At 42.2% G+C, this 27,362-nt stretch overlaps 1 protein-coding gene across 1 annotated transcript in view; it reads right to left on the bottom strand.

The window, feature by feature from the left end:
* GAS6 (growth arrest specific 6) overlaps positions 1-11,881 on the bottom strand; it is a 43,045-nt gene extending 31,164 nt beyond the window's left edge. Inside the window, exons 1-2 of the mRNA XM_062601665.1 lie at positions 11,701-11,881; positions 11,059-11,225 (exon numbers count right to left, since the gene is read on the bottom strand). Of these exons, the coding sequence (XP_062457649.1) occupies positions 11,059-11,225; positions 11,701-11,770 (237 nt within the window). The 5' untranslated portion in view covers positions 11,771-11,881. The remainder of the gene's footprint in view (positions 1-11,058; positions 11,226-11,700) is intronic.
* Between the last annotated feature and the right edge of the window lie 15,481 nt (positions 11,882-27,362).

Raw genomic sequence — 27,362 nt, 5'->3', positions numbered from 1 at the left:
CAAAGTTTTTTTTCATTATTTCCCCTTTATTTGATATATGTCCCCAAAATGTGCAGATGTATTTAGCCTTCAGGAGAACTAATTTGGATAATTCAAACCTCTGTGTCTGCTCCTCCTATCAAAATAGCCTTAAAGCATTTCCATCCCTGCTTCTTGTGACCCAGCACACTTTCCTTCTGCCCAGTCATCAACCATCATGACTGTGTGATGTCAGAAGCCTCAATTTTCAATGGACTGGCATCAGGAAACCTGGAGACCACAGACCTGCACGCACTTTAAATTACATACAGTGTGGCAAATGCCATCAGAAGTATAACTCAGCAGAGAACTCAGGAAGACAAGCACAAACAGAAGAGACCAGGAAGTGCCTTGCATCTACAAGTCTCCACCCTTCCAGTGAAGTGGAAAATATGGCATGAGGCCAGTACCTCCAGACAGGTCCTTGCTTGCTTGCTTCTTTCAGCTCAGTTCAAGTTGATTTTTTTTTTTTTTTTTTTTTTTTTTTTGCTGTCCAGGAGACAGAACTGTCCTTTTAACAGAGAACATTTAAGCCATGACAACTGCCATCCCTTCCACACAGACACATTTGCTAGATGAGTCTTTTGATGCATTAAATAAAATTACTAGATTTCCAGCATCCACCAGAGTAAGTAGGAGTACTTGCCTTTATCTCAGAGTGACACAAAACACTTTTTCAGGAGGTTAAGAATTTTCTCTCCCACCCCCTTTACAGCTCGTTCCTACTCCTTATAACATAGTCATTACAAAACTTTGTGTGCATATCTAAAATGAAGAGAGAGCTTAAGTTTAAAAGCATCCTAAAAAACAAAATGAAACAAAAAGAACACTCCAATCCCCCAGGGTGTTGGGTTTTGGATTTGGTTATTTTTTCAAACATGAACGGCTAAGTGAGCCAGTCAAGAGTAATTTCTCTGGAGGCATCCCCATGATACCCTGTATTGGCAAAACAGAGGAGAACAGTAACATGAAGGTAAGAACAGCTGCAGGGCTGTAGACTTGAAGGGGCAGAAGTACGTACACCAACTTCCCTGCCAGAGGAAACACACCATGTAACTATGCTCGCAGTCTGTTCTAAACTCTATGGCCAAGCTCACTTTCAGTGGTACAATCCGGAAATTAGTGAAATTATATTGGGTATGCATTTGTTCTGCCACATTTTTGGAGAAGATGGAAGAATACCAAATCAGACCAGTCCTTACATGAGTCACTGTATATAAATAGCCCTTGTGAAAACATAACAAAGACCCTGTCTACACCAGGAAAATGTTCTCACTGTTGCTTAAAGTGACTGGCAAACCTCAGCCAAAAGGGTCTGCCAACTGCTTCTGTTTGTTTTGCTTGAGTACCAGGTCAGGTAATCCTGATCAGCATTGAATCTAATCAGCATCATGTTTGAGCTGCACTGACAGCTGATAAAAAATGTAATCTATGCAAGGGTTGCAAAACTGCTAACACTGGAGGATCTAATAGACTTGTATTAGCAATGGTAATTTCTAAAAAGTATTTTCTTAGTGCAGACAGGCTACTCAGTCTCTGACAACAGCCAAGTTGCTAGTATTACAAAAACAAAACCAACAAACAGCCCATCACACTACACACTTTCTGGCCTTCTTCAGACATCATGGAGAAGCATAAAAATGCACAAGCCCTACTAACTTTGCCTTTGCAGCTCTGCTTTAGGAACAAAACAGTTCACTCCAGAAATAAAAAACAGAAACATAAAGCTTGTGTCAAAACACAAGGCTTTCCCTACTAGTAAAAATTTAATTTGCCTTCAGCACAATTGCTGCTTCTGCAGACCCACAGCATCTGCAGACTAACTCACAATTCACATGTATGTCAATTTGTTACCTCTTACAGTGGAGTGACAACTCCTACCTGATGCTCTTTTCTCATAGACACACAATGACTCCCCCTTTTCTTCTTTCCTTAGGGACTGAATGTTCATTTTAGGCATAGCATGACCTTGTTTACAAATACACTTCATGTCTACATGCTGCAGGCCTGCACTGTCCTAGCTACTGCTGATCTTAATTGGCTGTAACTTACAATTTGACTTGAGTTGTTTAACTGTTAATGCTCAAGAGCTTTCTTTAAAAAAAAAAAAAAAAAAAAAAAACTCAGCCCTAGGCTTTTCATAAACTGCAAATCTCATGTTGAATGATTAGGTCTTCCTCCTACACAATGTTCTTAAATGGTCCTACAATTCAGAATTGTAAACCTACGGTGGAGAAGTTCAGCTCAACTCAACACCAAGTTCCTTGCACAAGCTTCCCTTCCCTTCTCGTTTTGAGGACTTCTACACCGATGCACACAAACTATGAGTGAGTTGCTTCCACTGAATTGCTGACCTTTCCAAATGCTACAATCTTTGCTAGAAGATGCATTTTAAAATCACCCTTTATAGCAGTTGTTCCCGTTTCATGCAGACTAGGCATATCCACAGAATGCTAAAGATCGAAAATAGAAGTAATTATCACTGTAGCTCTCCTCATCCTCTGAGAGGCTAGACTATTTCCCAACAGCAAAATGATTGTCATTTCAGCAAAAGATTTTGCATTGAGATAAGAAAAACCCAACAATTATGATACACAATTAGGGGGAAAATGTAATGAAAGAGGGAAAAAAACATGTTCGTGTATGGCACGGCTGAGCAAAATACAGATGCTTTACATTTGCAAAGACGCAGGGAGCACAGAGAGCTAGTTTCTGTAGCAGGCCAAGGCAGGACTTGATTGGACAATAATGATATGAAATGGATGTAACTGATGCTAAGGCACAACTATTCCAACAAAAATCACTTGTACAGTGGTCTCAATGAGTTGGTTGCATGTTTTTAAATTATGCTTAATCCAATCCATTTAAAAGTGCCTTGAGGTGTCGTTCACTGCTTCCAGATTCAAAGGCTACTTTTCCTCCCTGTATTAATCTGCATTTTGAAAAGAGGATGCCAATTTGATGCCATGTCCTCGCTTACTGTCTCTTGCTTGATCCTTACTGGTTACAATAGTTACAATATTGCAAGCGTAGTTAAACTAACACTGAGAAATTTCAGGTAATTTAAGCAAAACTGTATCAGAAATGTACCTAGTTATGCTAGGTGTAAAAGGCTATCTTCCTCCAGTCTCACACATTATGTCATTACTTTTTGCACTTATTTAAACAGACTATATATCCCATCTAATGCGATTTAAATGTTTGTGATCTCTTTCATAGGCCAACATTTTATCCATTTAAGTGAAGAAAGATTTTATCTTTTCCTTGATATTTTGTAAAGTTTCTGATGATTTTGCTTATGTGCAGACTTTTCTCTTTGAAGAACTCATACTCACAATATTCAGTAATTTTAAGGCACTGCCAGATTTTGCTTCAGGATGGATAGGTAGGAGAAGAACAGACCAGTGATATCTGAGACAACACTAGGCCCTTGTGACAGAATCTGATCTTAAACTTCTGGTCCACTAGTTTAGGAACAAAGTAACTTTTGCTCTTCTGTTCATATCCAGAACATTTTCTGGAATTGAACTAGGACTCACTGTTCCAGGAGTGAGCAAAATGTGGTCCCTCCCCAGATGCATGTGATTTTGTACAGTGCCACAATGATCCATTCTCCTTTTATCACATTTATGTGCCCTTCTGTCCCGGCATGCCGCACAAAAGGATGCAGAATGAAGACAACACCAACTCTTGCCCAATTTCCTGAGTCTCCTCCTTACTTCCCAACTTTAGTCTTCTGCTGCTTTCCACTGCTGATACTCAATGGAAGAGGGAAAAATCCAGAACGACAATAAAAAGGGAAACTTTGCAACATGCCTCTAGAACCACAAGTCATAACAAAATAGTGATAAAGGTAGAAACACGGAAAGAACACTTGCTCAGAAGCTCCAGACAGATTCTCCAAAGTTTACCTCTTTGTTCATTTCTTCATCAGCCTGGGCTGTGACAAAACTTTTTGCTTCCCTCTTTGAACCTCGCCTTTCCACCCCATCCACACCCCTTCCTTTCCACTGTGCTGGCATAACCCTTTGTAAAGCTGTGTGGTGAAGTGGATTGGAAACTGATCCAGCTGCAGAACAATCATTTTTCTCTTGAATCACTTTACCTTTAGATCAGTTCCTTAAATAAGTCCATTCAGTTGCACAAATTGCTGTGCACGCAGGGTGAAGAGAAGAAGCCGGGGGTTTGCTTAAACCAACTAAATCAACCCAGGTTCCAAATGGGAAAGCAAAGCTGGAAAAGTAATGTGAGTGGAGAAGTAAATTGGAAGAATCTCTTCCTACTCTTTCCACTGCTTCTCTTTTCAAATTGCCAAAATTCTGGTCATTTAGCATTCACTGAACTACTTCATTGGGAACTGAGTAAGAGATAATGAACGTTTCTCTGCTTCTTTTGTAGTTGTCCTGCCCCATCATTTTCCCCTCTTCATAGCCCAGTTTTGTGCCTCACAATCCCTAGAACTGCAGTGCTGTCCATACGTTCGTCATTTGATCCCTTCTTGTTTCTTCCAAAACTCTAACCCTTGCTCTTCAGACCTATTTAAAAGTAATTGCTAGTAATTCCTTAAGTTCATTTAAGAACTTGGAGTGCACAGGACCACAACTGCCTATTTATACAGATTCAGTGTTTCCCTTACCTGATCCTCAAGCATCTGTAATAACAAAGTGTGTATTAATTCCCAATCGGCTGCTGCCTCTCCCCCTCTCCTTTTTTTAATTTTAAACAAAGCAAAATGAGCCCAAAACCACAAAACTTTTTTTTTATTGGCTTTTTTCCTCTCACAGATATTTATTAAAACCTATTGTGTTCCTCTAAAAACTCTGACTTACACTAACTTACTCTGTTTTTCCCATTATCCTCCTCCTTGACCCAAACCTGTATTATCCCCTGCTTCAATTCACCATTTTTTCCATCCTCTCTTTGAACAGCCCCTCCATGTAATATTAGCCACTTCTGTTTTCTCATGTTCCCTCCCTCCTGCCCCACAGGAAGGATAGTGTGTTGTATTTTCATGATGCGATGTTTCTTTACTTCCAACTCTATTCTTAACTATTGAGCTAAATTCACAGATGTGAAAACAGATAAAGATCAAGTGAACAAGAGTCCAACGGCTGATGGAGCTGGAGTTGATGGAGCAGATGGAGCAGAGTTGATGGAGCTTCTACCAGCAGTAAACTTTGCTCATCCTTTTCAATAACATGCAATAATGAGGCATTTAGTTAATAAATGTAGGATCTGGCTTCTAAGGCAGGCAGGAATATTTTTGTTGCACTCCTGCTACTGAACTCCACAACCACAATCAAGGGCTGTGTCTATACCACCAAGAAGATAGATGCATCCTGCTCCAAAGTCTCAGTCTTTCCAATGGGTTTACCAAGATCAGGTGGACCACTGGAGTTGGGCATGACTCACTCCCAGCCTGCATTTTCTTTATAAGAAACTAGGGAAAAGGGGAAGTAAGAGAAAGGAGAAGTTAGTGCATGACCAGGTCTCATTTCAACACAGAACTGGTATACCACTATGGCATATACCTCGATGTTCAACCTTTTCTAGTTCCTTTGTCTCCTCTTGAAGCCATTTTTGGACAAAAATTGAAATTTCCCCACATTTTCTTTCTTAAAATCTACCAAGCAGGTATTGCTGTGCCTCGGAATTTTTTTCATATATTATATCCAAGCAGGTTAAATCATCAGCACAGGGTTCTCCAAAAACTCTTTCTCTCTTGGATGAATTCTGCACCAATATGATAAGATGTAACAACTGCAAATATAGCCCTACATCAATACTCTGCCAAAATGCCATGACAAATGGATACACCGAGAACATTTTTCACAGCAAATATAAAAAGGGTTTGGGGGGGGGGGGGAAATCTAGATAGGAATATTCTATCCAGGGATGATGACATCTGAGTTTAAAGATGGTATTATGCATGTCTAGACTCCACTACATTCACTACATTACTTAAATTTTACACATCTCAACTCTCCCACTTACCTCCCTCCCTCTCCTCCTCCATGCCTTCATGCTATTGTTATTTGTATTTACAAATGTGTATCTACTTCACTATTCTTAGAAATATGACCTAAATATTATCTGCCAAGCACTCCTCCTAAAAGATGGAAGCAAGGGTTGGATGATGTTGATCTCTACATCAGAGCTTATTTCTGATGTAGTATATCTGTGTTTTATCAAGACCATGTTATGTAATGAAACAAATAAAGAAATAAAAACAATGAGCCAATCAAACTGACTGTTATCATTCCCTACACATTGCTTTAGCTACATTTCAGAGAGTCTTGATAAGCTCAGGTTAGAAGAAAGAATGCTGACATTGCTGAATGTTCTGTTGGTATCAATAATCTTCAAGACCTGACTGCATAAAAGCATTGAGCAGCTTAATCTCGTCTCACTGTTTGCCCCACTATGAGCAGGAGATTTGACTAGAGACCACTTGAGTCTCTTCTAGCCTGAGTTTTAAAACGTAAGTTTTAATATCAGTTTGGATGCAAGTCCCTCAAAAAGCAATAGAACTTACCACATGTATATCTGTCAATCAGACGTTCATCCTGTACACATACGAACTATGACTAGCTTTCCATGATACACTACTGTGGGATCAGTCCATAAGTAAAAAATACAGATGGCTAGGCCCTTCAGCTAGCATAAGCTGACATGCTTCAGTATTTTTGGCATGGTCGAACAGCTTTCAAAGAACGTCAGCAGGGCATTTTAAAAGTACACTGCAGAATGACTAGCATTTCTCCAACAGTAACAACAGCAAATAAGATGAGTAGTGACAAGCAGCTACTCTACCAACAAGCAATAGTACCAAAAGATGAGAATAAGAAGCTACATTCAAATACCTGCATTATGTTGAGCTCTCCAAAACAGAGAAGCTCCTTGTACAAGGAGACTTTCGTGTTACATTTAAGTGAAATCCAATGTTTCCAAGGACACCAGCAACTACTTTCTCTTCTGCCCTTCATTTTACATTCTTGGATAACCACATTTTTAGAGCAGGTCAACCAAATTCCAGACCAGTTTATCAGTCAGTTAACAAGCTAAAATACCTTGACTGCATACCAAACTCAAATATTTGTGCAGTACTGTCTTTTATAAGGTCTCATCAACATTCTAAATAGGATAACATTCTTATCGCTATATCCAAAATATTTTGCAATTTCACCCCATCTACCACACCTGACATATCTTCCTAATAAATTTTATTTAGAAACAGTCCTCCTGCCTCCCATGAATATGCTTTCCATCCTTATTTCCCTATCTACCCATCATTATTATCCATTCATTTTTCTGTCAAGTACCTGTAGCATAAATTAAATTATAACACAGGAACCATTTCACATTCTTTAACAGTATCTAAGGATATTATAAGCAACTTCATGGAAAAGATAGGTTTAAAGACTCATTAGCCTAGGCTCACACTTTTTTTCCCTGTGTATAGTCATACAAAGAGCACAGATTGGCTTGTTTTTTGGTGTTTTTCTTTTCTTAGGAAGCAGAACAAAACTCAGTCTGAAAATCTTTCAATTGATCTTCCTTTCAGCAGTCTGGGCTAGCTGATATTTTCCGTAACATAAAAGACAAAAGCTGCATTAGACTTCAAATGAATGGGTATTTAGCCCCACCTAGTACCCTATTATTAGCAGTTGATATAAGTAATCACACATGTGGCAACACCCATATTCAGGTTTCAGAGAATGTGTATCTTCTGCTGACTGCTTGCAGATGTTTCTTTGAAAAGCTGATCAGTGAAACAATGGAAGAGGTACATGTCATTTCATTCCTATCTAGTGGCCTGTCATAGGTACCTTTCCATAAAATATTATTCTTGGCTAGATATTATAATTCACTGGATTCACTGGATTTACCTGGCCACCATGAGACAAATTACAGTACAGCCTTGCTTCATCCTACTTAAACTTTTGGAGCTGTCTGATTAAACCAGTTAATGTGACACTTGCAGGTCATAGTCTAGTTTAGGCCTTAAAATTCTCTTCACACAACCATAAGAGAATTAAGAACAGCAAGATTTCTAAGGAAGACTCATACATTTTAGTAGATCATCTGATGGAGACAGGGGGTAGGGAAGAGAGACAAAGCTTTCGTGCTCACATTACAGGCCTTTTTTGAGGTCTAACAGAAAAGCAGCAACTTATTATCTAATTTTCAACCATCAAGGCTGCAAGAAACTGCACCCATATACAGAAGTAAACATTGAAACAGCTACATCCCTGCTCGTCTGGAGCTTTAAAGCATAAAACTCTGGAGATGTGGACAAACCTGACAACACAGACCAGCATGGCACTGATGTGCTTCTTGTGGCTTGGCTACTATGAGGTTAGGGTTCAGTGCAAGGCAAAAAGTGCTACAGACAGATATGGCCAAAGTAGTTAACCTCTGTGACCAGGTCCAATAGGCAGAGACAAAAATTGCTGCCTTCCTAAAATGCAGTAGAATTTCGACAATAATCTATATATTTCCCCAAGTAATAAAAGTCCTCACTTTACCAACATCATCCAGCTGCAATCTGAGGATGTGCTGAAGCATGATTGCAGTGACTGCAACTCCTCAAACCGCTAGGCGTTGTTTTTCAACAGTTTTCATCTTTCCTGAGTCAAGTCTTTCTCAGTTAGTTTCCTTCAGTCAACAGGACAGGATGTACAATCCAGCATCAGTGAAATGACAATGTGATAACATCCTAGTGTTTAAGAAACACTTCAATTACCTCAGGTGCATATTAAGGAGATGTGAAAAGATCAGTCAGGTGAAAATGATAGATGAGGAAAATACAGATACTGCCATAAAATCAGACACCTGCACTTTACAACGCTCTGAAGGCTTCTAATATATACAGTAATAACAGCCTACATATATGACCTTTGTCATTAGACATCAGAAAACTGCTCCTCAGCAGCAACTGCTATCTTCATGCCACATATTGATTTGAAGCTAGATAGGCAGAGTCACAAATCCACCTGATGGAGGTGCCATGCCATAGTCGCTTCCCAGTAAAATTCAAACCAAGTAACAGCAAGGAGCAGAGCATACTGCATGAGGCAAATAGGTTCATAATCCTTTGGAGTTTTGTGTCTCAGGAGAGAAGGTAGGATCTTATGCCACTGCAGACCTAGAAGCACTTTAAAATACAGTACTTCGATAAAGAAGTACATGTAAAATAAGCAAGAGGGCAGAGACACCGAAAGTTGATCTAGATTTAGTGATGTTCCTTCAGAGGATTTCAGAACTAGAGAGAGGTTTAATAGCAGCAATGAAGGAAATGCACAAAAAAAAATCCTTAGCAATGACAGAAGGTTTGTCCTTTAAAACACACTTAAATGACATGACATGACCGGATCCTATAGAATTTACACACAAAAAGATTTTAAAACCCAAATGATTTCAATATTTTCAGTACAGTAAGAAAACTACATTTTTCCAATGCATGAAAAATAAGTGCCAAATATTGTTAAAACTTGTGCACACATTTACACAGTCTACTGTCTTCTAAACTGATCTATCAATGCATCCTGCATTAGTCACCTTTAATGACTTTCTCAGTCATAAGCCAGTTAAGCAAAGTTGGTGACCTCAGATCACCTTCTTTCCAGAACGCTACAAAATCACATTTGGGATTTTTCCTGCATCACTGCTGTACAATGAGTATTTGTACCAAATTTAAACATATCATTCAATGCAAATATGGAATTTGCTGTGTCAGTCAGAGTCACCCCATTACGATCATCCATATTCTGTATTATCTGTACAGCACACTGACATACACTGCTGTAACCAGATGTGACTATGTGTATATGGAAGTGATGTATTATTATACATTATACATTGCCTGTGCAAGAGCTCCATGGTAAACTCTGCCCTGAGGATACTCAAAAAGAAAACCCAGCATCAGAATTTCTTTGCTGTACTTACTACTAGTACAATCTATTGCACTGTATATCCAGTGCTCTGAGTCTCCTAATGAAGTACACATGTCAAGACTTGTTTGACTGAAACATTTCAAGAGTCCCTCCCTCGCTGCTTGTACGCGTGTCTATGTGTATATATGTATGTATACTTGCATACACACACACACACACACACTCAGTCTCTTCTGTTTTCTCCCAAATGCATCACACAACTAACAGGAACACACTGTGCAGTATCAAGCTTCAATTTGAACACCAGGATATCTACTTCCCACTGTTACATCACTGCCAGATATCTCTGCAACAAGAACAGCCTATTCAAAACAGCATACAGAGGAGGTACAAAGTAACTGGAAGAGTAAGCCAAGCTTAGTAAAACAACACAACTGCATCCACATACTGTCCAAACACAGAAGAAGATTGAAGGGAAAGCCAGGCATGAGAAGACTGAAAAGACTAAAAGTCAATTCTTTATGCAGTTGGCAGGCTATTACTATGAATCCAAACCAACTTCTTGCAAACCAAATGCATCATTGCTGTATTTCTAGACATGTGCTTTCCTCTTTTTTAAGTGACAGGTCCTGAAACTAAATCACTGATTCCAAAATGCTAAACAAGGTGAATATGATCTGAAAGGATTAAAGTATATTTCTGATATGCTGCTTCTGAGAAACTTCTATTCTGACAGACTGCTTTAGGATAGCATTAAATACATCTGAGATGGGAGGGTGAAGGAAAGAGGGAGGGTAAGGTGTCCATAACATTATGTCATGGATTTACGCCACAGATGAACAAGGCACTTCAATTCTTTTGAGACAACAGTCATGCCAACATCATCAGGCAGGGCCATTTACCCAGACAATCCTCACTGCGGTGTTGTTTAGCTGGACAGCACTGACGCAGCCCTTGCTCAGGCTAAGTGCTAGCTATGCTGTGTGGCTTCAACTTATTTACCTAATGCTTCCTCCTTCTCCAAACAGCTTCCCCAGCTGTGCAGGCATCTGGCACCCACTCGGATGACCAGAGCAGCCAGAGAAGAGGGAAGAGCAGAGCCAGACAACAAATTGAAACCTCAGCGGCTGCTCCATCCCCTTACCGTCTCGGGGTCGTTCTCAAACACCTCTCTGGCCTCCTCCTTGTTGCAGTGCTCCTCCACGCACTCCCTCTCCAGATGCCCTTGCTTGGTCTCCTCGAAGATCTGGTAGGCTCGGCGCTGCCTCTGCCGCAGGAACTGGGCAGCCTCCGGGGCGCGCAGCAGCACGGCTGAGCCGCCCGGCCGGAGGGGAAGGAGGAGGAGGAGAGCAGGAGGAAGGGGAGGCAGCGGTGAACGGCCGAGGCCAGGGCAGCCCGGCGGCGCGTCTGACCCGGCGGGCTCCCCTCAGCGGCGTGCCCCCGCCCCTCCCCCCGCCCGCGCGCCCGCCAACGGTCACCCGGAGCGGGCGCCAACGGTCACCCCGAGCGGCCGCGCCCCCGACCCCGCGGCGAGGGGCACCGCCACCGAGCCGGGAAGCCCTGCGCGCCCCCCGCCCCCGACACACACACACACACCCCGCGCAGCCCGGCGCACACGGGCACCTTCCCCCCCCTCCGCCCCGCCCCGCCCGGCCCCCCGCAGCCCCCCGCGTCCTCGCCGGCGCGGAGCCGGTGGGAGATGCTCCGCGGGGCGAGAAGCGGCGGCGGCGGGTCGCTGCGCGGGCGCTGTCCCCCTCCCAACCTCCCCCCCCCCCGCCGTACTCACTCTGCGAGGAGTCCGCCGCCAGCAGGACGAGCAGCAGGGCGGCCCCGAGGGGCGCCGCGCGCTGCGGCATGATGCGGCGGCTGGGGCCGGGCCGAGCCCCGGCGGAGCGCGGAGCGGCGCGGAGCGCGGCGAGCGCAGCAGGGAGCCGCTCGCCCGACCGCTCGCAAAGTTGCCGCGGGAGCCGCGGCGCAGGGACACACCTAGCGGCGGGGCGCGGGCCCAGAGCCCCCGGCCTGCGGCGGGCCGCGCCGCCGGGCACCCCCCCGGGCGGCGCTGGCGGCGGCGCTGGCGGCGGCTACGCAGCGCGCCGCCTCCCCGCGGCCCCCAGCCGCCTACCTGCGCGCTGGCCCCGCTCGGGCCGCGGAGCGGGGCCGGGCGGCTGGAGCGCTCCCCGGGAGGCGGGGGGAGGGCCGGGGCGGGGGGGGGGGGGGAGGGAGGGAGGGAGCCGTGGTGGCGTTTCTATCCCTCTGCTAGAGCTCTGCAGCTGGCAGGCAGGCTCGGAGGAGCTGGCATCCAACCAAGCTCACTTCTGCTTAAAATAAGGGTCTTGGATTCTTTCCCCCCGCATGCATGTTTTCTTCACGACTAAAATATCAGTTTCTTGTAGTATTTTAGGATAAACCCTTAAAGAAAGGGGCAAGGGTATGGTTTATACCAATGAGCTGCATGCCGTTCTGCACTGTCCCTTGTCCATATCCTTGGTGACACAAGATATGCCCCATGTAGGAAACCTGGTCGCTGTAACCCAGAGCAGCAGCAGCAAAGCTCTGAGCTGCCTTCAGACTCATTAGTGTTACCAGCTCAAAGCCGCCTCTGTTATCTGTAGATCACCCTGCAGGCACATAAATGTGACAGGTAACTCGGGTAATACCAAAGCTACTCTTCCAAGATACCTGTAACGGCATAGCTTGTGTAAAGAAAATAAAGGAGAAGTTGTCAAACATAGTTTCAGTATTGTGATTTTTTTTTAGTATTTAGATTTTATATGTCCAGTACAGATTTTGTGTAACAACAATAAGTTACTACTTATGTAACTAATGTAAATAGCATATTATATTATGAATAATTCATGTAACTTACGTGGAAACATAAGCAGCAGCCCACTGGTTCAAAAGCAGACATCCCGAGGGTGGGATTTTGCACTTGACTGCATGGTAAGGGATATGAGAGCATATAAAACAGTATGGGGGGGGGTCTTTTCTTTCTGCATTCAACTTCTGAAATGCAGTGGAGGAGCGCCTTCCGCTAAAAATGGTATCTGCTGTTGTGCCTCTATGTACCACTCATCCATGAATTTGTCATTTTGAACTACTTGTACTTCTCGTCTCCAGGTGTGGCAGTGAGGTCCAGAATGTGTGCAAAGTCTAGACAGGAACGTTTTCCTGCCAGTTTTAAACTCAATGCCCAGTAATTTCTGAATATCTGTTGTCTAAGAAGCAGTGAGTTGTTGTATTCTATTTGTCTTTTCCATGCCATTTTATAGACCTTTGTCATATGCCTTCTGAGCCATCTCCTTTCCTAAGCTATAGAGCTCTGGTCTATTTGGGCCAGAGCTTCAAAAACACTGTGAGCTGCCATTGCCCTCTAAAGAAGCAGTCCCCCCAGTCCTGGTTGCCCATTCCCATCCTTGTCATGCCCCTTTCCTTGTGTTGGCAGTGAACCTGATGGGACTAACCCAGCAGAAAAGATTAATTTTAATTCAGAGCAGTTCCCTAGCTGAGCTGCTGCACAGCGGTGCAGATGTCAAAAGGGAGAAGGCATTCAGAGGTGGCAGGGAGTAGGCAGGAGGGAAGCCAGGCCCACTGGCCTGCTAGTTTCAGCAGCCAACCTGGCTGAAATTGCTTGGGAGATTGCTGCAGCTCCACCTCTGTCGGCTGTGGGGCCTGTCCTTCCCCTTGAGCTTGCTGCAGCACTCGCTGGGCACCATGCTGAGCCATTCCAGCTTGCTCACTTGTCAGAAAACTCTTCACTTTCTCAGTAGGTATGTATTTTCTGCCAGGTTACTGTGCTGAAACATCTCAGAGAAAGGTCAGAGAAACATAAGATGAGGAGTGGGATTGCAGCAGTGAGTAGGCAGGTTGCTGTGGATCAGCAGCCTGTACCTTTTCTCATACAGAAGCCATTCCCTATCTTTGCTTTCATCCTTCTCTGTATCTTTTCCATTTATATTCTTTTTCAGACAAAGTGACCAAAACTACGTGTGATAATCAAGATGTAGGTTTGCTGTATTTAAACACTGTGGTGGTTTTGTCTCTCTCTCTCTCTCTCTCTCTTTCTTCATTTTTTCTTAATATTTCCAAGCATTGCATTTGTTTCCTGTCACTTCCTGACCTAGTATTTTCAAAGAGCTATAACAAAAGAGCTGAGACCTCTTTCCTGAGAGGAGCCGCTTCTTTGCTAGTGGATATGTATGGTAAGGGTTGCCTTCCACAGATATCCTACCTTGCATGTATCAACATTAAATTTTGTTTGTCATTTTATCACTCTGTCACTTTAAAAGTGCTAGTAAGTGAAGTAGCTGATAATTGAATAGCTTCTTGCTGCCAAAAGATCTTCAGATCTTCCTTTATCCTATCCCCGCTTCCCTGGATGCACAATTTTCTCTCCCCCTTCTATATACAGTTTTGTCACTCAAATCACCTCTCGGCAAACGAATTCAGCTCACTAAACCAGCAGCAAAAGTATTACCTTTCTCTAAGAGTTTTTCCAAACTCTTGATTGTTAGTTTAAGATTTGACTGTTCAGAGGGATTTTGTATTATCTGCAAACAGTCACCATGGCATTGAACTTCACTGTATGTTTCCTGAATGTGCTGAACAATACAGGTTCTTGTGGGTTCTTCTGGAAACTGCTGTTCATTTTGTAATCCAGTTGTGACTTTCCTATCTTTTAGCCAGTTCTTTGTCCATTTCCTTTTATTCCATAAGAATATACACTTTAAGAGCCTGTGGTGAAAGACCAAGACAAAAGCTTTTTGAAAATTCAGGTATATTATCAGGATCACCCTCATCTTCATAAAAAATCATTCTTTAAACCTCTAATGGACTTGCAAAACATGACTTCCTTTTTGAAATCCAATGTTGATACTGCTCCAACGTGTCATGTCTACTAATTCTATTTTTTATTATAATTTACAACTAGTTGTCTGGTACAACCACCAAACATGGATTTGAGTGGGCCCTAATGTCATTTTAACAGTCACATTTTCCACCTTCCATTCTTCTGGCACTATAGATTTAAAGGTTGATTTAAGCAATGGTTTACACATTTCCTTCCTCCTACTTCAATTTCCTTTGTATTTCATGGGTTAATACGAACTGGTCTTGGCTATGCCAGTGAGCTCTCAGGGAACATGAAAAGCAGGATGGAAAAACAATGAAGAAAATACTAAAACAATATTATATAAAATATTTACACTTTCGGCATGTCCCATTTTAGCCCCCCTTTTGACTTTAAAGTAGTGCTATCTAGGCAAGGGATTTCCAGCTGTAAATCTGAGTTTGTAGGATCAGAATCCATTCGTTACTAGACAATAACAAAAAATATACAGCAAAACCTAATTTTGGGGAAAAGCAATAAAAAATACCACAAGAAGATGCTACATAAATATCTAAAAATCAAAAATGGTTTAGTCAGATCTTGAGCCAGGCGTTCCAAATTCTGAAAAGTACCAGTCAATCCCTCTTCCTTATCTAGTTCCAAAACAAAAAACAAGGTATCATTTGCCTTTCAGTGAAAAACAATGCATAGCATATAGCTGGGTATAGAGGTCATTGCTCTAGTGGAATCAAGCATAAATTAACATAGTTAATTAAATTCCCACAACTAGTAACGTTCGTAAGTACAAAGATGTAGAATGCAATTGTAAAATGTCGTGAATAAGTGAGTCATCAGAAACAAATGCTTCATGATTTCAAAGATGCTGAGATATGCCAAGGAGGAAGGATTTCCTCAGCACTTCCTCCCTTCCCAATGTACATCATTTTCTCAGCCAGGGCACCACAGGGAGCTTTCTTGTTAACTTCTGAAGGACCACCTTGCTCATGTAATATGTTAGCTTGACCTGAAGGAAAATTGTTAGACATTTGTCCTATGGGTTTTTTTCCACAAAGTATATCAGATTTTAGAGAGAAGCGAGAATTTCATATGCTCATTCCATGTTCATTTCTTGTTCTTTTTCCTTCAGCACTGCTCCAAACATATTTCTGTGTTCCGTATTCTACAAAGAGGGAGGAGTAAAAGGTTGTGAGATTACGTCAGAGTATTTTAAAAATTAAATGGTTGTGGAAGACAGCATAGTTAACCAGCAAATCCCTGTGAGAGTAAGAAAGTAGATTTCACAATCCTTGACCTGAATGCACTGCAGGCTGGGCATGTGCCAAATATGCTCAGCACATCAAGATCTGGAACTTACTGCTTAGTTGGGTGAACTACAATTCATAGCCTGATGCCAGGAAATAAACTATAGTTTTCAAGGACAGGAAGCTGTAAAGCGTCGTCCCCTCTGTGTCTGTCTTGGTTCCAACTCAATGGGATTTCCTTTCATTTGAGGTCAAAATGTGACTGACATCTAAAAATGTCTTTAGGCAATCACAAAATCAAATTTTAATCTCAGCAGTGGCACTCCCTCTACTGCAAGTGAGGAAATGTGCATGCTCCTGGACAGAAGGCACCATAGTCATACACAAATGATACCTCCTGCTAAATGACATTGAGCAAAATCACTAAATCTCCTGCTGCAACCTAAGGTATATTACAACTCCCTGGTTGTTAAATAGCGTTGTAGGTCACAAAAGGCATTGGATGGGGATGTGGGACCTGCAGATCTATCTTCTGTGTAGTCTGACTCACCATGATCCAATTAGCACCAAGAGCCCAGGAGGCAGTAAGTACAACGGGGCTGTTATTTTTCACGGCAACAAGAGGTTATGAATAGGCAGGAGAAATTGGAATGGGTCCTTACATGATACACTCTACTTTTTACTTCTTAATTTCTGTCAGAATAAGAGATCACCTTTCTTCCATTCTGGAAAAGAACTCTTGGATCCCTGGGATCCAAACATCAAATTAGGGAATTAACTGCTTTGACTAGACCAAGTGTCAACAAAGCCACGTTCCTTTACCACTCACCTGCCTTTGCATGTACATTATCCAATTATAAGTAAGAATATTCTACAGTATTTTATGAGAAAAGACATAATAAATTTCTTACTTGAGCAGCCATCATACCCTCATTAAATGCTATTATCATATCTTTTTATATTGCTACTGAGTGTTAATGTTCTGCAGAGGTTGAAAGAATGTGTTGATTTTCAGCCATGTGTGAACAGAGACAAGGGCACTAGCTAATTAGATAAGTGAAACTGGAGTCACTGGAGGCAAACAAAAAATAAGTAATTCTAGGAGGTCCCTGATGTGTAATTTACATTAAAAAACAACACTCCAAGTATCCTATTCTCTTGACACAGCAAAAAATTTGTATACTTGATTGTATGAAAAGGAAGTACACAAGATCATTACTAAAATAGTGTGATTTTGAAGATGAACTGAGGATTTGAATTTCTGTTTCACTCAAAGGTAATGGAGGTCCTGTGGCAGTGTGTGGAGCTTCCCCAGATGGACTTAAGTTAACCAGAAAAAGTGGGTAAGAGTTCCTGCTCTAGAAATTTAAGATTTTTTTCTTGACATCAAACACAAATTGAATCCAGGTTGAAAGATAAGAATCTCTTGTGATAGCAGTATGTCCCTGACCCCGGTTACTTGGGAACCTCCTGTGATGGGTCAGGCTGGACTGTCTGCTGAAGGAAGGAACATGAGGCAGCTGCTGAAGCAGATGAGCTGGGACTTTTTGCACAACATACACTTTCCTCTTTGAAAACAATAGAGTTTGAAACATGTCAGCTTCTCTTAATTTCAGGGTGTAAAATGAATCACACTCAAAAGTGTTAAGTGTTTGCATTTATGAGAAAAGAAAGCTGGAAGAATACAAAAGGATACAAGCCTTCTAAGAAGATTTCAAGGCACTCAACATAAAAATAGATGGTCATGTGGCTCAGCTGAAAAAAATCTTATTCTTGTGTAAAACCTTATTCAAAGATACAAGTTGATGTAGAATGAGAATGATGCAGGGAAAAGGACCTGTCACATAGATGAGAGAGAAACTTGGATTAAAAACAATTAGAACCCAGACCTTCATTCAGGTGATCTTGAGATCCCTGGATAAATAAGAAAAATTGCTCCCCCCTCCCATCTTCCAGATGTAAATCCTTCCTCAAACCAGTCAAACATCTATTTTTTTATATATTAGACCAATGTTTTTGTGGGAGGATGTGAAATGTCATCAAGAGATCTCCAATAACCCTAAAGTCATAAAGTTCCTCTTATCCAATATGTTCAAATTAAACATTTTCTAATAAAAACAATCACAGAAGAGTTCCTATTATACCACTAAACTCTTCTGCGCAACTAACATATTGACTTAAAAAGAAAAGGTTAATTTCCAAAATATACACAATTTTATTAGAGGAAGAGATGGATGAGAAGACTAAACAAATGCAGACTTGAGAGAAAAAGACTTGGCTAAAGAAATAGAGCTGGATTCATGAAGGGAGATGTAGAGATGCAATTTACACCTATACACCTACACACATACGCACACATGCACACGCACTCCCATAAAAACTCCCCAACTAGGATCTCTCTGTAATAATGATCCAAAACACATTTTCTGACAGTGATGCCTTATGCTGCAAGGGCTGGGGAGAAAGGGAGAAATGGTCCTTTCCCAACACTTGCTAGTCATGCCCAGACAGCCAAATATATGCTGGACTGAATGACCACAGGAATAACCTTTTAAGAGGCACATTTTATCTTTAGCTCTTTACCTTTATCATTTATCTTTAACTCTTTATCATTTGCCTGCTGAAGGCTCATCTGCAGAGGAGATCGCTGGACTCCTTAATCTGCAACTGCTTGCTGAAGCATTGCTCCAGTGAGGAAGGAGCTGGTCGCTCATCCGCACCATCCTCACCTAGGGACAGTATGCTGAGGTACAACACGGAGCATCCCGGGGACGAAGCAACTACCCCAACATGCCATATTGCTAAGAAATAATTGTGAGAAAGCAGTATAAACATATGGAGCCCATTTCTTACTTGTGCAGAGGACAAGAGTTCAAGAAGCTGTAACGGCTGAATCCCAAGCCAGACTCTCTGAATATGAATGAACTTTTGAATGATGTAAGGTATTTCATCAATGTTGCTAATGGATGTGGTTTATCTTTTGTAAGGCCAGCTGTATATATTATGCTATATGTATTATATATAGCTGTAATATATTATGCTCTGCATGAGATCATAGTGGTTTTTATTCCTGTGTACTCCATGTGTGTTTTTTTTCTGAGTTTTTTAGTTGCTTGAATAAGAATTAGAATAAATATTAAAAAAGTCAAGTGTAGCATGAGGAGCAAAAGAACACTGCGGCAAAATAGTGAGAAGAAACAAAAATCTGTGCAGTGTGTTATTTCCTACAGATTTGCACCAGGGATAGCTTTGTCACTGGATTGGTGACAGGACTCCCTAAGAGATTATGTAAATTGTTTCTCAGAGGCATGAGAGATCGGACTGACGTTTCCATTACTGCCTTTGAAACACGCTTCTTATCAGAAAAGCGTGATGTATTCTTTATTGTGCTCGTTGACTCAGAGCAATCAATACATAATTTAAAAATTGCTGGTGTACGGAAGAGTGATGGCTTATTGGAAGTCAGTGGCTAAGCTGCCAGCTATAATGCAGTGTAACGGGATGATGAGAGATGAAGCCACAATTTCCATCCAGCCTAGCTCTTGCAAATGTTTGACGCTCTTGAAGGAGCCCCACACTGAAACAGCCTCCCCGTAGCCCCCATTGACTTTGGGAGAGCAGAGCAGAGCTGTCGCTGCGCTGCACTTCCCAAACTCTGGTCCTTGGAGCAAGCCCTGGTGGCTGGGCAGAGTTGCCTGGTAACCTGCAGCTGCCTCTTCTCCTTACCAGCTGTCAAACCACGCAGAAAGGAGCTGAGTAACAGCAGAATAGAAACGTAGTTGATAGTTTGTCTGCTTTAATGCCAGATATAACAAAACAGGAGTCATCTAATCACATCTCTAAACTGTTTACCAGAACAACATGCCTGATGACTGACAAAGTAAGAAAAAGCATTTTAACCTTTAACCGCAGTTAACATTTTGCCTGTGGGTGTTTTATTTTAAGTAGGTGAAAAAGCTGATACATAACCAGTAAGCTCTTGTGCTGATTAGTGCAGCAACGCTTTGTTGCTTTGTTTTTGCCACTCACCTTTTTCCTATTAGCAGCAGGAAGTCATTATCTCCTTGCTGAAGCCAAGTGTATCCATTCTTTTTTGTCCCTAATTAAAAGCCAAACAAAAGGGGTAAGATAAATAAAATTCCACAAATCTGAAGAGCCTTAAACAGAAGTATGTTGCTGCTTTCCCTAATGTGTGCATCCTCTCCTGCCCCTGTTTATATGTGTGTTTATATTACCCATATGGGTTCAGGGGCTGAAAATGTATTTACTAAATACGATGGAGTAAATATTTTTCCTCTGGATTAAATATTTATTATTTTGTGTTCAAAGGACACTTTTTTTTCAGTAACATTTCTCTAGGTCCACACTGAAAAAGGAAAATGAAGCTTTCTATAGTCTTTTACTGATTAGCCACTTGTTCCAGCAAGGTTTGTCAGTGTGATGCTGTAATCTTCAGCATGTGTGAAAGATGGGGAAGAGGTGATGGAAATGGGGATTATACCAGGCAAGACAAGACATAGACATAATTGAGAAGCTGAAAAGTCATTTTCTGAAAGTGCATGTGAAGGTGCGTATTAAAAGAACAAGTTTAGATTTACTTTTTGAATGGAGAATGGAATTTCTTACATGCTGACTTCCTCATCCTAGTGGCAATTTGCATAATTATATTAATAATAATAAAATGAAGGTTCGTCCAGGCTAAATAAAGCAAGACTACTGAGTTTTGTTTTGGTTATTTCCAGAAGGGAAGTTCTAACTGCCCATTTGGGAAAAAATAGGGCATGAAGGGGACCTTTTAATGTCTATATGGTAAACAAAGAAACATGGAAGCGGAGAGCAGGTCAAGGCTGAGAGTTAGTATGAAGTAAGGCAAAACTATGATCAATGAGGAAAGTACTTTTCAGATGTAATGTTGTTGATCAGCTTATGACTGACTTCCAGGAAATTTGCATTTCTCAAAAATGGAAGGAAAATGCCTTCAAAAAACAAAAAGCAGTCAAACCACAACATCTAAGCTATCCCAAATGGCTTACAAGTCCTAGGTGATATTGAAATGGGGCTTTGAGGTGGGAGACTACTTAGCAAAGAGCTTCTGCTGTAGCTCATATGAACTCTTTCTGAGGGCTCTAGCAACAGAGATAAAATAAGATTGATTTTTGCTTAAATGCAAAAAAAAAAAAAAAAAATCATAGTTCACTAACATGTTATTTAAACCAGGAAAATTAGGGAGGGAGGAAAGTATCTAACTGAACTCTTGCTTCACTTCTCAGTTTATCTGTATTTTAGAGTGCTCTAAAAATATGGTAATGTGATAATACCTTGTTGGTGAAAGATTGTTTTGAGCCTGTGTTCTGCTATGTTTTTCAAATACCAAAACCTTCTAACATTGGCACTTAGCATGAGCATGAAGTATACATCAAGAAAATACGGTATTTCATGTGAGTGTAAGCTGATCTTCAGTTAGACATATTGAGTCTCGCTTGTTTGTAAGAAAGCTTTGTGTTTTATAAAGATAACGATATAGATAGATTAAAAAAAACAGGAGGCATGCACAAAAATAAAAAAGGTCTTTGTACCTCCATTCATAGATATATACAAATAAGCACATATATGATCTCCCTATCTACATATGTTGCCATATCCCAGCACTGTATAAACATGAATCAGTTAAGCTTCTTACAATATTCCTCTCAGACAGGAAAGTATTACTCATGTTTACAGACTAGATGGCTGAAGCCCCAAGATGAGGAAGTTCAACATAAACCCCAGGAAGAGCAGGAGTTGACTTTCTTTTTTTTAAGTCCAAGTTTTATGCATAATCCACATACCACCTTTTCAGTGTTTGACCAGATCTCAAAACTTGTATGACAGAGAGGGAAAAATCAGAGGTAGAATAGTATGCAAATAAAAGGAGAGAATTAATGTTTCCTTTCAGTCACAGAGAGAGAGAGGTTCTTTTCCCCACCTTAGGCTGTATCAGAACATTAATTGAAAAATGAAAGCCTGATGTGGCTTCAAAAAGCCACGTATCAAAGATAATATTGAAGAGTTGTGTCAGCTCTGCCATAGGAAGGGGAAAGTACATGGCTGAGAAACCATCTGAGATGAATTACACTCAGGTGACTCTAATTAAAGCTCTTCTTAGGCCTAAAGGACTAGACTGGAAAAAGATGTAATACCTTAAAGCTAGATTAGGTGGCAATTTAGGTACCTACCTCCAAAAGTAATAGTCAAAAAGACTCTGTTCAACTGCACTGTAAGCTTAGAGATATCTAAGTGCCTTGAGCACTGTTATATTTCAGGATGATGGTCTCTAAGTGAGGAGCTGGCAGGACCAGGATTGTCTGTGAAGAGATGGCTGGGAAGACACATGCATCCACATTTGGCAGACCAGAGCTCCATGCAAAACGCAGCAGTAGCACAGCAGCACCCCTTAAAAAAATAAAGGTCAAACAGGTCTTTCTGGAGCGGCAGTACCCCCCTCTTAAAGAGAGGTGCTGGGGGCAGGGTAATCCAGCTCCACCAGCAGGACATAGGTTTGAGGCTTTCCTCAGCTGAGACGTGTACCCAAGGAGCGCACCCCCAATTCCTATGAGCAGCACTACTGAGCAGTAAAACATTGCCAGCTCAGGAGGTGCTGGAGAAGGCTACTGTGATAATGTAACATATGAGCAGGACACTGAGTAAGGTACAGAGGATCCTGTATGTTAGCCTCATTTCAATATGTTATAGTCATATCCAATGACTATGCAATGTAAAGACATTCCCCACATAGTGTATACAGGACCCCCTAACACCAGATAGTGGACTCCACTGCAGATTCTTTGCTGGATTTATTCCTAAGTGACTTGCATTGACTCCTTCCAAAGGAAAGCCAGTCATCTAGTTAGTCAGTGGTTTCCCTTTTGTTTGTAATCAGTTAACTTTCATCTGTGGTTTGGCAACAACTGCACTGGGTAAAAAAGGCAGACTTGCATGAAATTGTATTTCACTTCTCAACTATTTAACCAGGAATCCAAATTCTAACTCCTAGAAATTATATGTTGGTTTTAGCTAAGAAAAAAATCATGTATTCCTTCAAAAAGCAAGCATTAAACAAAATGTTCCAGAATAAGTCAAACTAATCACAAGTGAAGTATCTGTGAAAACACCTTAATATCTGAAAAATAACCTTCAGTTATCAGCTAGCTAGAAAATTAAGCTCAGTTATTTCTTATGAAAACTTTCCAGTTCTTATTTTTATTATCAGTGTGTATTGTTTATACATTGTGCTCTAGAAATATTTGTATTATATAAATATTTTTATTGAGAGGCGGAAAGGTAAGAAAAAAATCAACAAATAAATCCAGCCTATTTAAGACTTTGAGTCTGTACATACCCTGCAAGAAAAGTTCTCACAGTGTGGTTCACCATGCCAGATGCATTTTCTGCCTGGAAACATTGCTCCAATTTCATACAACTGGCAACACTGTCAAAACTAGAAATCGTAGGTGGGTGCATCACTTGTGTGGAGATCAGCTCTTAAGTGCAATGCATCGCCAATGCCCACTTGGGAGCGAAGCCCACTAAATCCCACACACAATATCCCAGAAGTGCTGGACTGGCTGCATGTGTGCTGTGCAAGATATTCGTACCACCAGAAGTGCAGCGGCCCAAATTGTGCAGCGACGGCAGGCTATAGCAAGGCCAGCCAGGGCTTCTCAAACTGTTTGGAGGTGGGGGGGACGTGTGCCATGCCAGCAGCTCTCCCAAAGGTGATGCCACCCTCTAACCTTCTTGCAGAGAAGGGCTCACAAGGTCAAAGCTCTGTGGTCAGTGCAAAACGTAAAATAGAGAGGGGAGCACGTGCCCCCATCCCGCTACCTGATGGGCACGGCGGGGCTTCTCTGACGTAACTCGGTGGCGATGGAGCCACTCGGCTCCTCCTGCCATTCACATGGTGGCTGCCTCCACCCCAAAAGTGCTCCTTCCAGGTGCACTCCCTTTTTCCTCCCCTGTATTAAACTTTAAATATATATACAGCTATAGCATTGTGCAGCTTCCGATAGCAGCAGATAAGCAGATTACAAAGACAAATTATTCTAGAAGGGCAGAAAACTAAAGCAAATGACATTTCCTGTGTTTTTCGATACGTGCAGCTCGATGCTTATCAGCCCAATTGTGCGCTCGGGAAAGAAATGACAGGATTGTTCACCTTGTCTGACATTGACTTTTACAAGAAAAATTGTGAAACTCTTTGTATTGCCATCAAGCCAAACTAGGGCCTCCACATTTCCAGAAGTAAAGTGGGCGCTCTGGCCAAATTAAAGAAAATGGAAAGTTGCCAAAGAAAACATTTTTGTCCAGCTTTGCTTATCTGATGTTACCAGCATGTAGCGATACTTTATTGTAGCAAGTTATTTCCTCTATTAAACATAGAAGCAAGAGCAAGTATGGATAAACAATGCGTGCAACCAGAGGCAAAACATTTAACTATTTTAACTTACCGGGATGGGGATAAAATGAAGCATTTCTCAAAGTGTCTAATTCATGCTTACTGGACCAGAATTTACTCATACAAATAAGAAAGCATAAACCACAGAGTGAGTGGTAGTTTGGCAGTCAAAAGCTCTCCCTGGACCCGGGTTTGTTTCAAAATGTGGCCACTTTCTGCAAGGATGGGATGGGTTGGTCTGGGATAGGCTGGGATGAGAGGGAGGGGGAGCGAGAGAGAGCTCAGATTTCAGGGCCTGGGAGATGCATGCATGAGGAAGCAACCATCTCATCTGTCTTTAGACATGTCTAGAGCAGATGTCTATGTCGGAGCCACTCATCCCAGGCTTTCCTTATGGTAAGGAAATGCAGAGGGATGCAGACACCTTTAAGGGCACGATTCATCTGCGCTATTTTGGAATTAAATGAATCACACACTGAATACCTATTCATGGGCTACTCCAGAGTGGGTGTCTATGCTAGACATATCCATAATTTGTGAACTCATGGGTCAGCAAAAAACTTGCTCATGATGGTTACCATTAGTAGTTATCTTTGGCTATTAGGAACTGCAAGGCTGCATCCACCAGAATGGCAAAGGGAGGAATGAGCATTTGGGAACCTCCATAGAATCATAGAATCAGTAAGGTTGGAAGGGACCTCTGGAGATCATCTAGTCCAACCTCCCTGCTCAAGCACAGTCACCTAGAGCACGGTAGGCAGGGTTGCATCCAGGTGGGCCTTGAAGATCTCCAGAGAAGGAGACTCCACAACCTCTCTGGGCAACCTATGCCAGTGCTCCGTCACTCTCACAGGGAAGAAATTCCCCCTCACGTTCAGGCAGAACTTCCTGTGCTTCAATTTCTGCCCATTGCTTCTTGTCCTGTCACACGGGACAACTGAAAAGAGTTTGTCCTCATTCCCTTGACACCCTTCAGGTACTTGTACACGTTGATAAGATCCCCCCTCAGTCTTCTCTTCCCCAGGCTGAAGAGGCCCAGCTCTCGCAGCTGTTCCTCACAGGGCAGGTGCTCCAGCCCTCTGATCATCTTTGTAGCCCTACGCTGGACTCTCTCCAGTAGCTCCATGTCTCTCTTGTCCTGGGGAATCCAGACCTGGACATAGTACTTGAGATGAGGCCTCCCCAGGGCTGAGTAGAGGGGCAGGATCACCTCCCTCCACCTGCTGGCAACACTCTTCCTAATGCACCCCAGGAGACCATTGGTCTTCTTGGCCACACGGGCACATTGCTGGCTCGTGGTCAACTTGTCATCCACCAGCACTCCCAGGTCCTTCTCTGCAGAGCTGCTCTCCGGCAGGTCAGCCCTCAGCTTGTACTGGTGCCTAGGGTTATTCCTTCCTAGGTGCAGGACTCTGCACTTGCCCTTGTTGAACCTCAGGAGGTTCCTCTCCGTCCAACTCTCCAGCCTGTACAGGTCTCTCTGAATGGCAGCACAACCCTCAAGTGTATTAGCCACTTCCTTCTTATGAATAAGATCTTGGGGGTCCCTACACTGCTCCTGGCCTAACCTTGGATTTCTCTTCTGTCTCCTTCTTCCTCCATAGATGAAAAACCTTGACTGTCCTTTGCTCAGTCAGAACATCCCATGAAAACTGAGAATTGAGCAGAATATATGGCAAAATAAAGCAAGTGTCCTCCGCATTGATAAGGTGAAAGCCTGGACTATTTGTACACAAAGACCTTGATGAAGGGAATGGGTTTCACGATGGGACCAAGTGAGAGGCTAGACCATAGCAGTGCTCTGTGAAGGCATTAGAGAAGGAAGCTGAATGTGCTTTGCACCAGTGTGAACCACTCAGTGACCACAACTGCACTGCCCAGTGACGCCTGGTTTAGCTTTGCCATTACCTGTACATGCTCCAGATGGTTGAGTCTGAACTGCCTTAACTGCCACCTGCTTCTGCTTGCTATAAGCAAAACACGGTTCATACACACAAAATCAGTATAATAACCTCTCTCAGCACTCTGTAGTCCTCTCACACTACAAGAGGCAGAATAATCTAGTTATAACTGATCTGCTGTGCTGTTGCGCCTCTTTTTCTTCATCATTTTACTGCCCATCAATTGCCCTCCAGTCCTCTGAGGGGTCCTAATGTGAACCCTACAAAGAAAAGATGTACGGTTGCACAGTGGCAAGGAGGAGTGGCAAGGATTATCTCCCCAGATAATGCAATTTCACAGGTATCCTGCCATTCTTGAATTCTAAAAATGGACAGTTTAAGTATCTAGAAAATTCTGAGGCACCCAAGACCATGAGCGTTCTAAGGTAAAGAGCACCTACAAAAAATATTTAAAGAGTAGGTGTATGGTGCAATCAGCATTATTCATTATATCATTTGCAATAAAATTACCACCATAAATCAGTCTTTATCACAATGGCTTTGTTCAGGGCAGTTTGGTAGGAGCATATACAGAGATTATAGAGAAGGCCAAAGGGATTTTCCGAGATGAAGAGCTGAAATAGGTTTGTGTGGATGAGACAGTTTCTCTACTGTAAGGCCACAACATTCTGTGGCTGGAAGATGAGGAGAGCCCTTATAAGGGGGGAGATGTCTGCAGGGAGTGAGGTGCCCTTTGGTGCAAGGAGGGAGGGTAGAGGCTGATCCTCAGCTGCCAGGGAGGCAATGGCCAATCTCACCTGATTTACAACTTCTTGAAAATTAATTATGATTTATTATGCTTTAGTGTGATATATGTGTGGTCACTTACTTAGTGTTATTAAAGAAAAATATCATTTGAATATCCACTGTCGCCAAGCCTTTGGGGCTGACTCAGGTATGATTTCTTAAACCTCACTAAAAATAAACTCAGCTATTGCCCTGGAGACTGGGCTGTGACCCTGGACATCACTTCCCTGCTCATAATCC

The sequence above is a fragment of the Rhea pennata genome, chromosome 1 (assembly GCF_028389875.1).
Source record: "Rhea pennata isolate bPtePen1 chromosome 1, bPtePen1.pri, whole genome shotgun sequence".
NCBI classification, from domain to species: Eukaryota; Metazoa; Chordata; class Aves; order Rheiformes; family Rheidae; genus Rhea; species Rhea pennata.
Note: the sequence above shows the minus strand (reverse complement) of the source record. Positions and strands in the feature narration are given on the sequence as shown.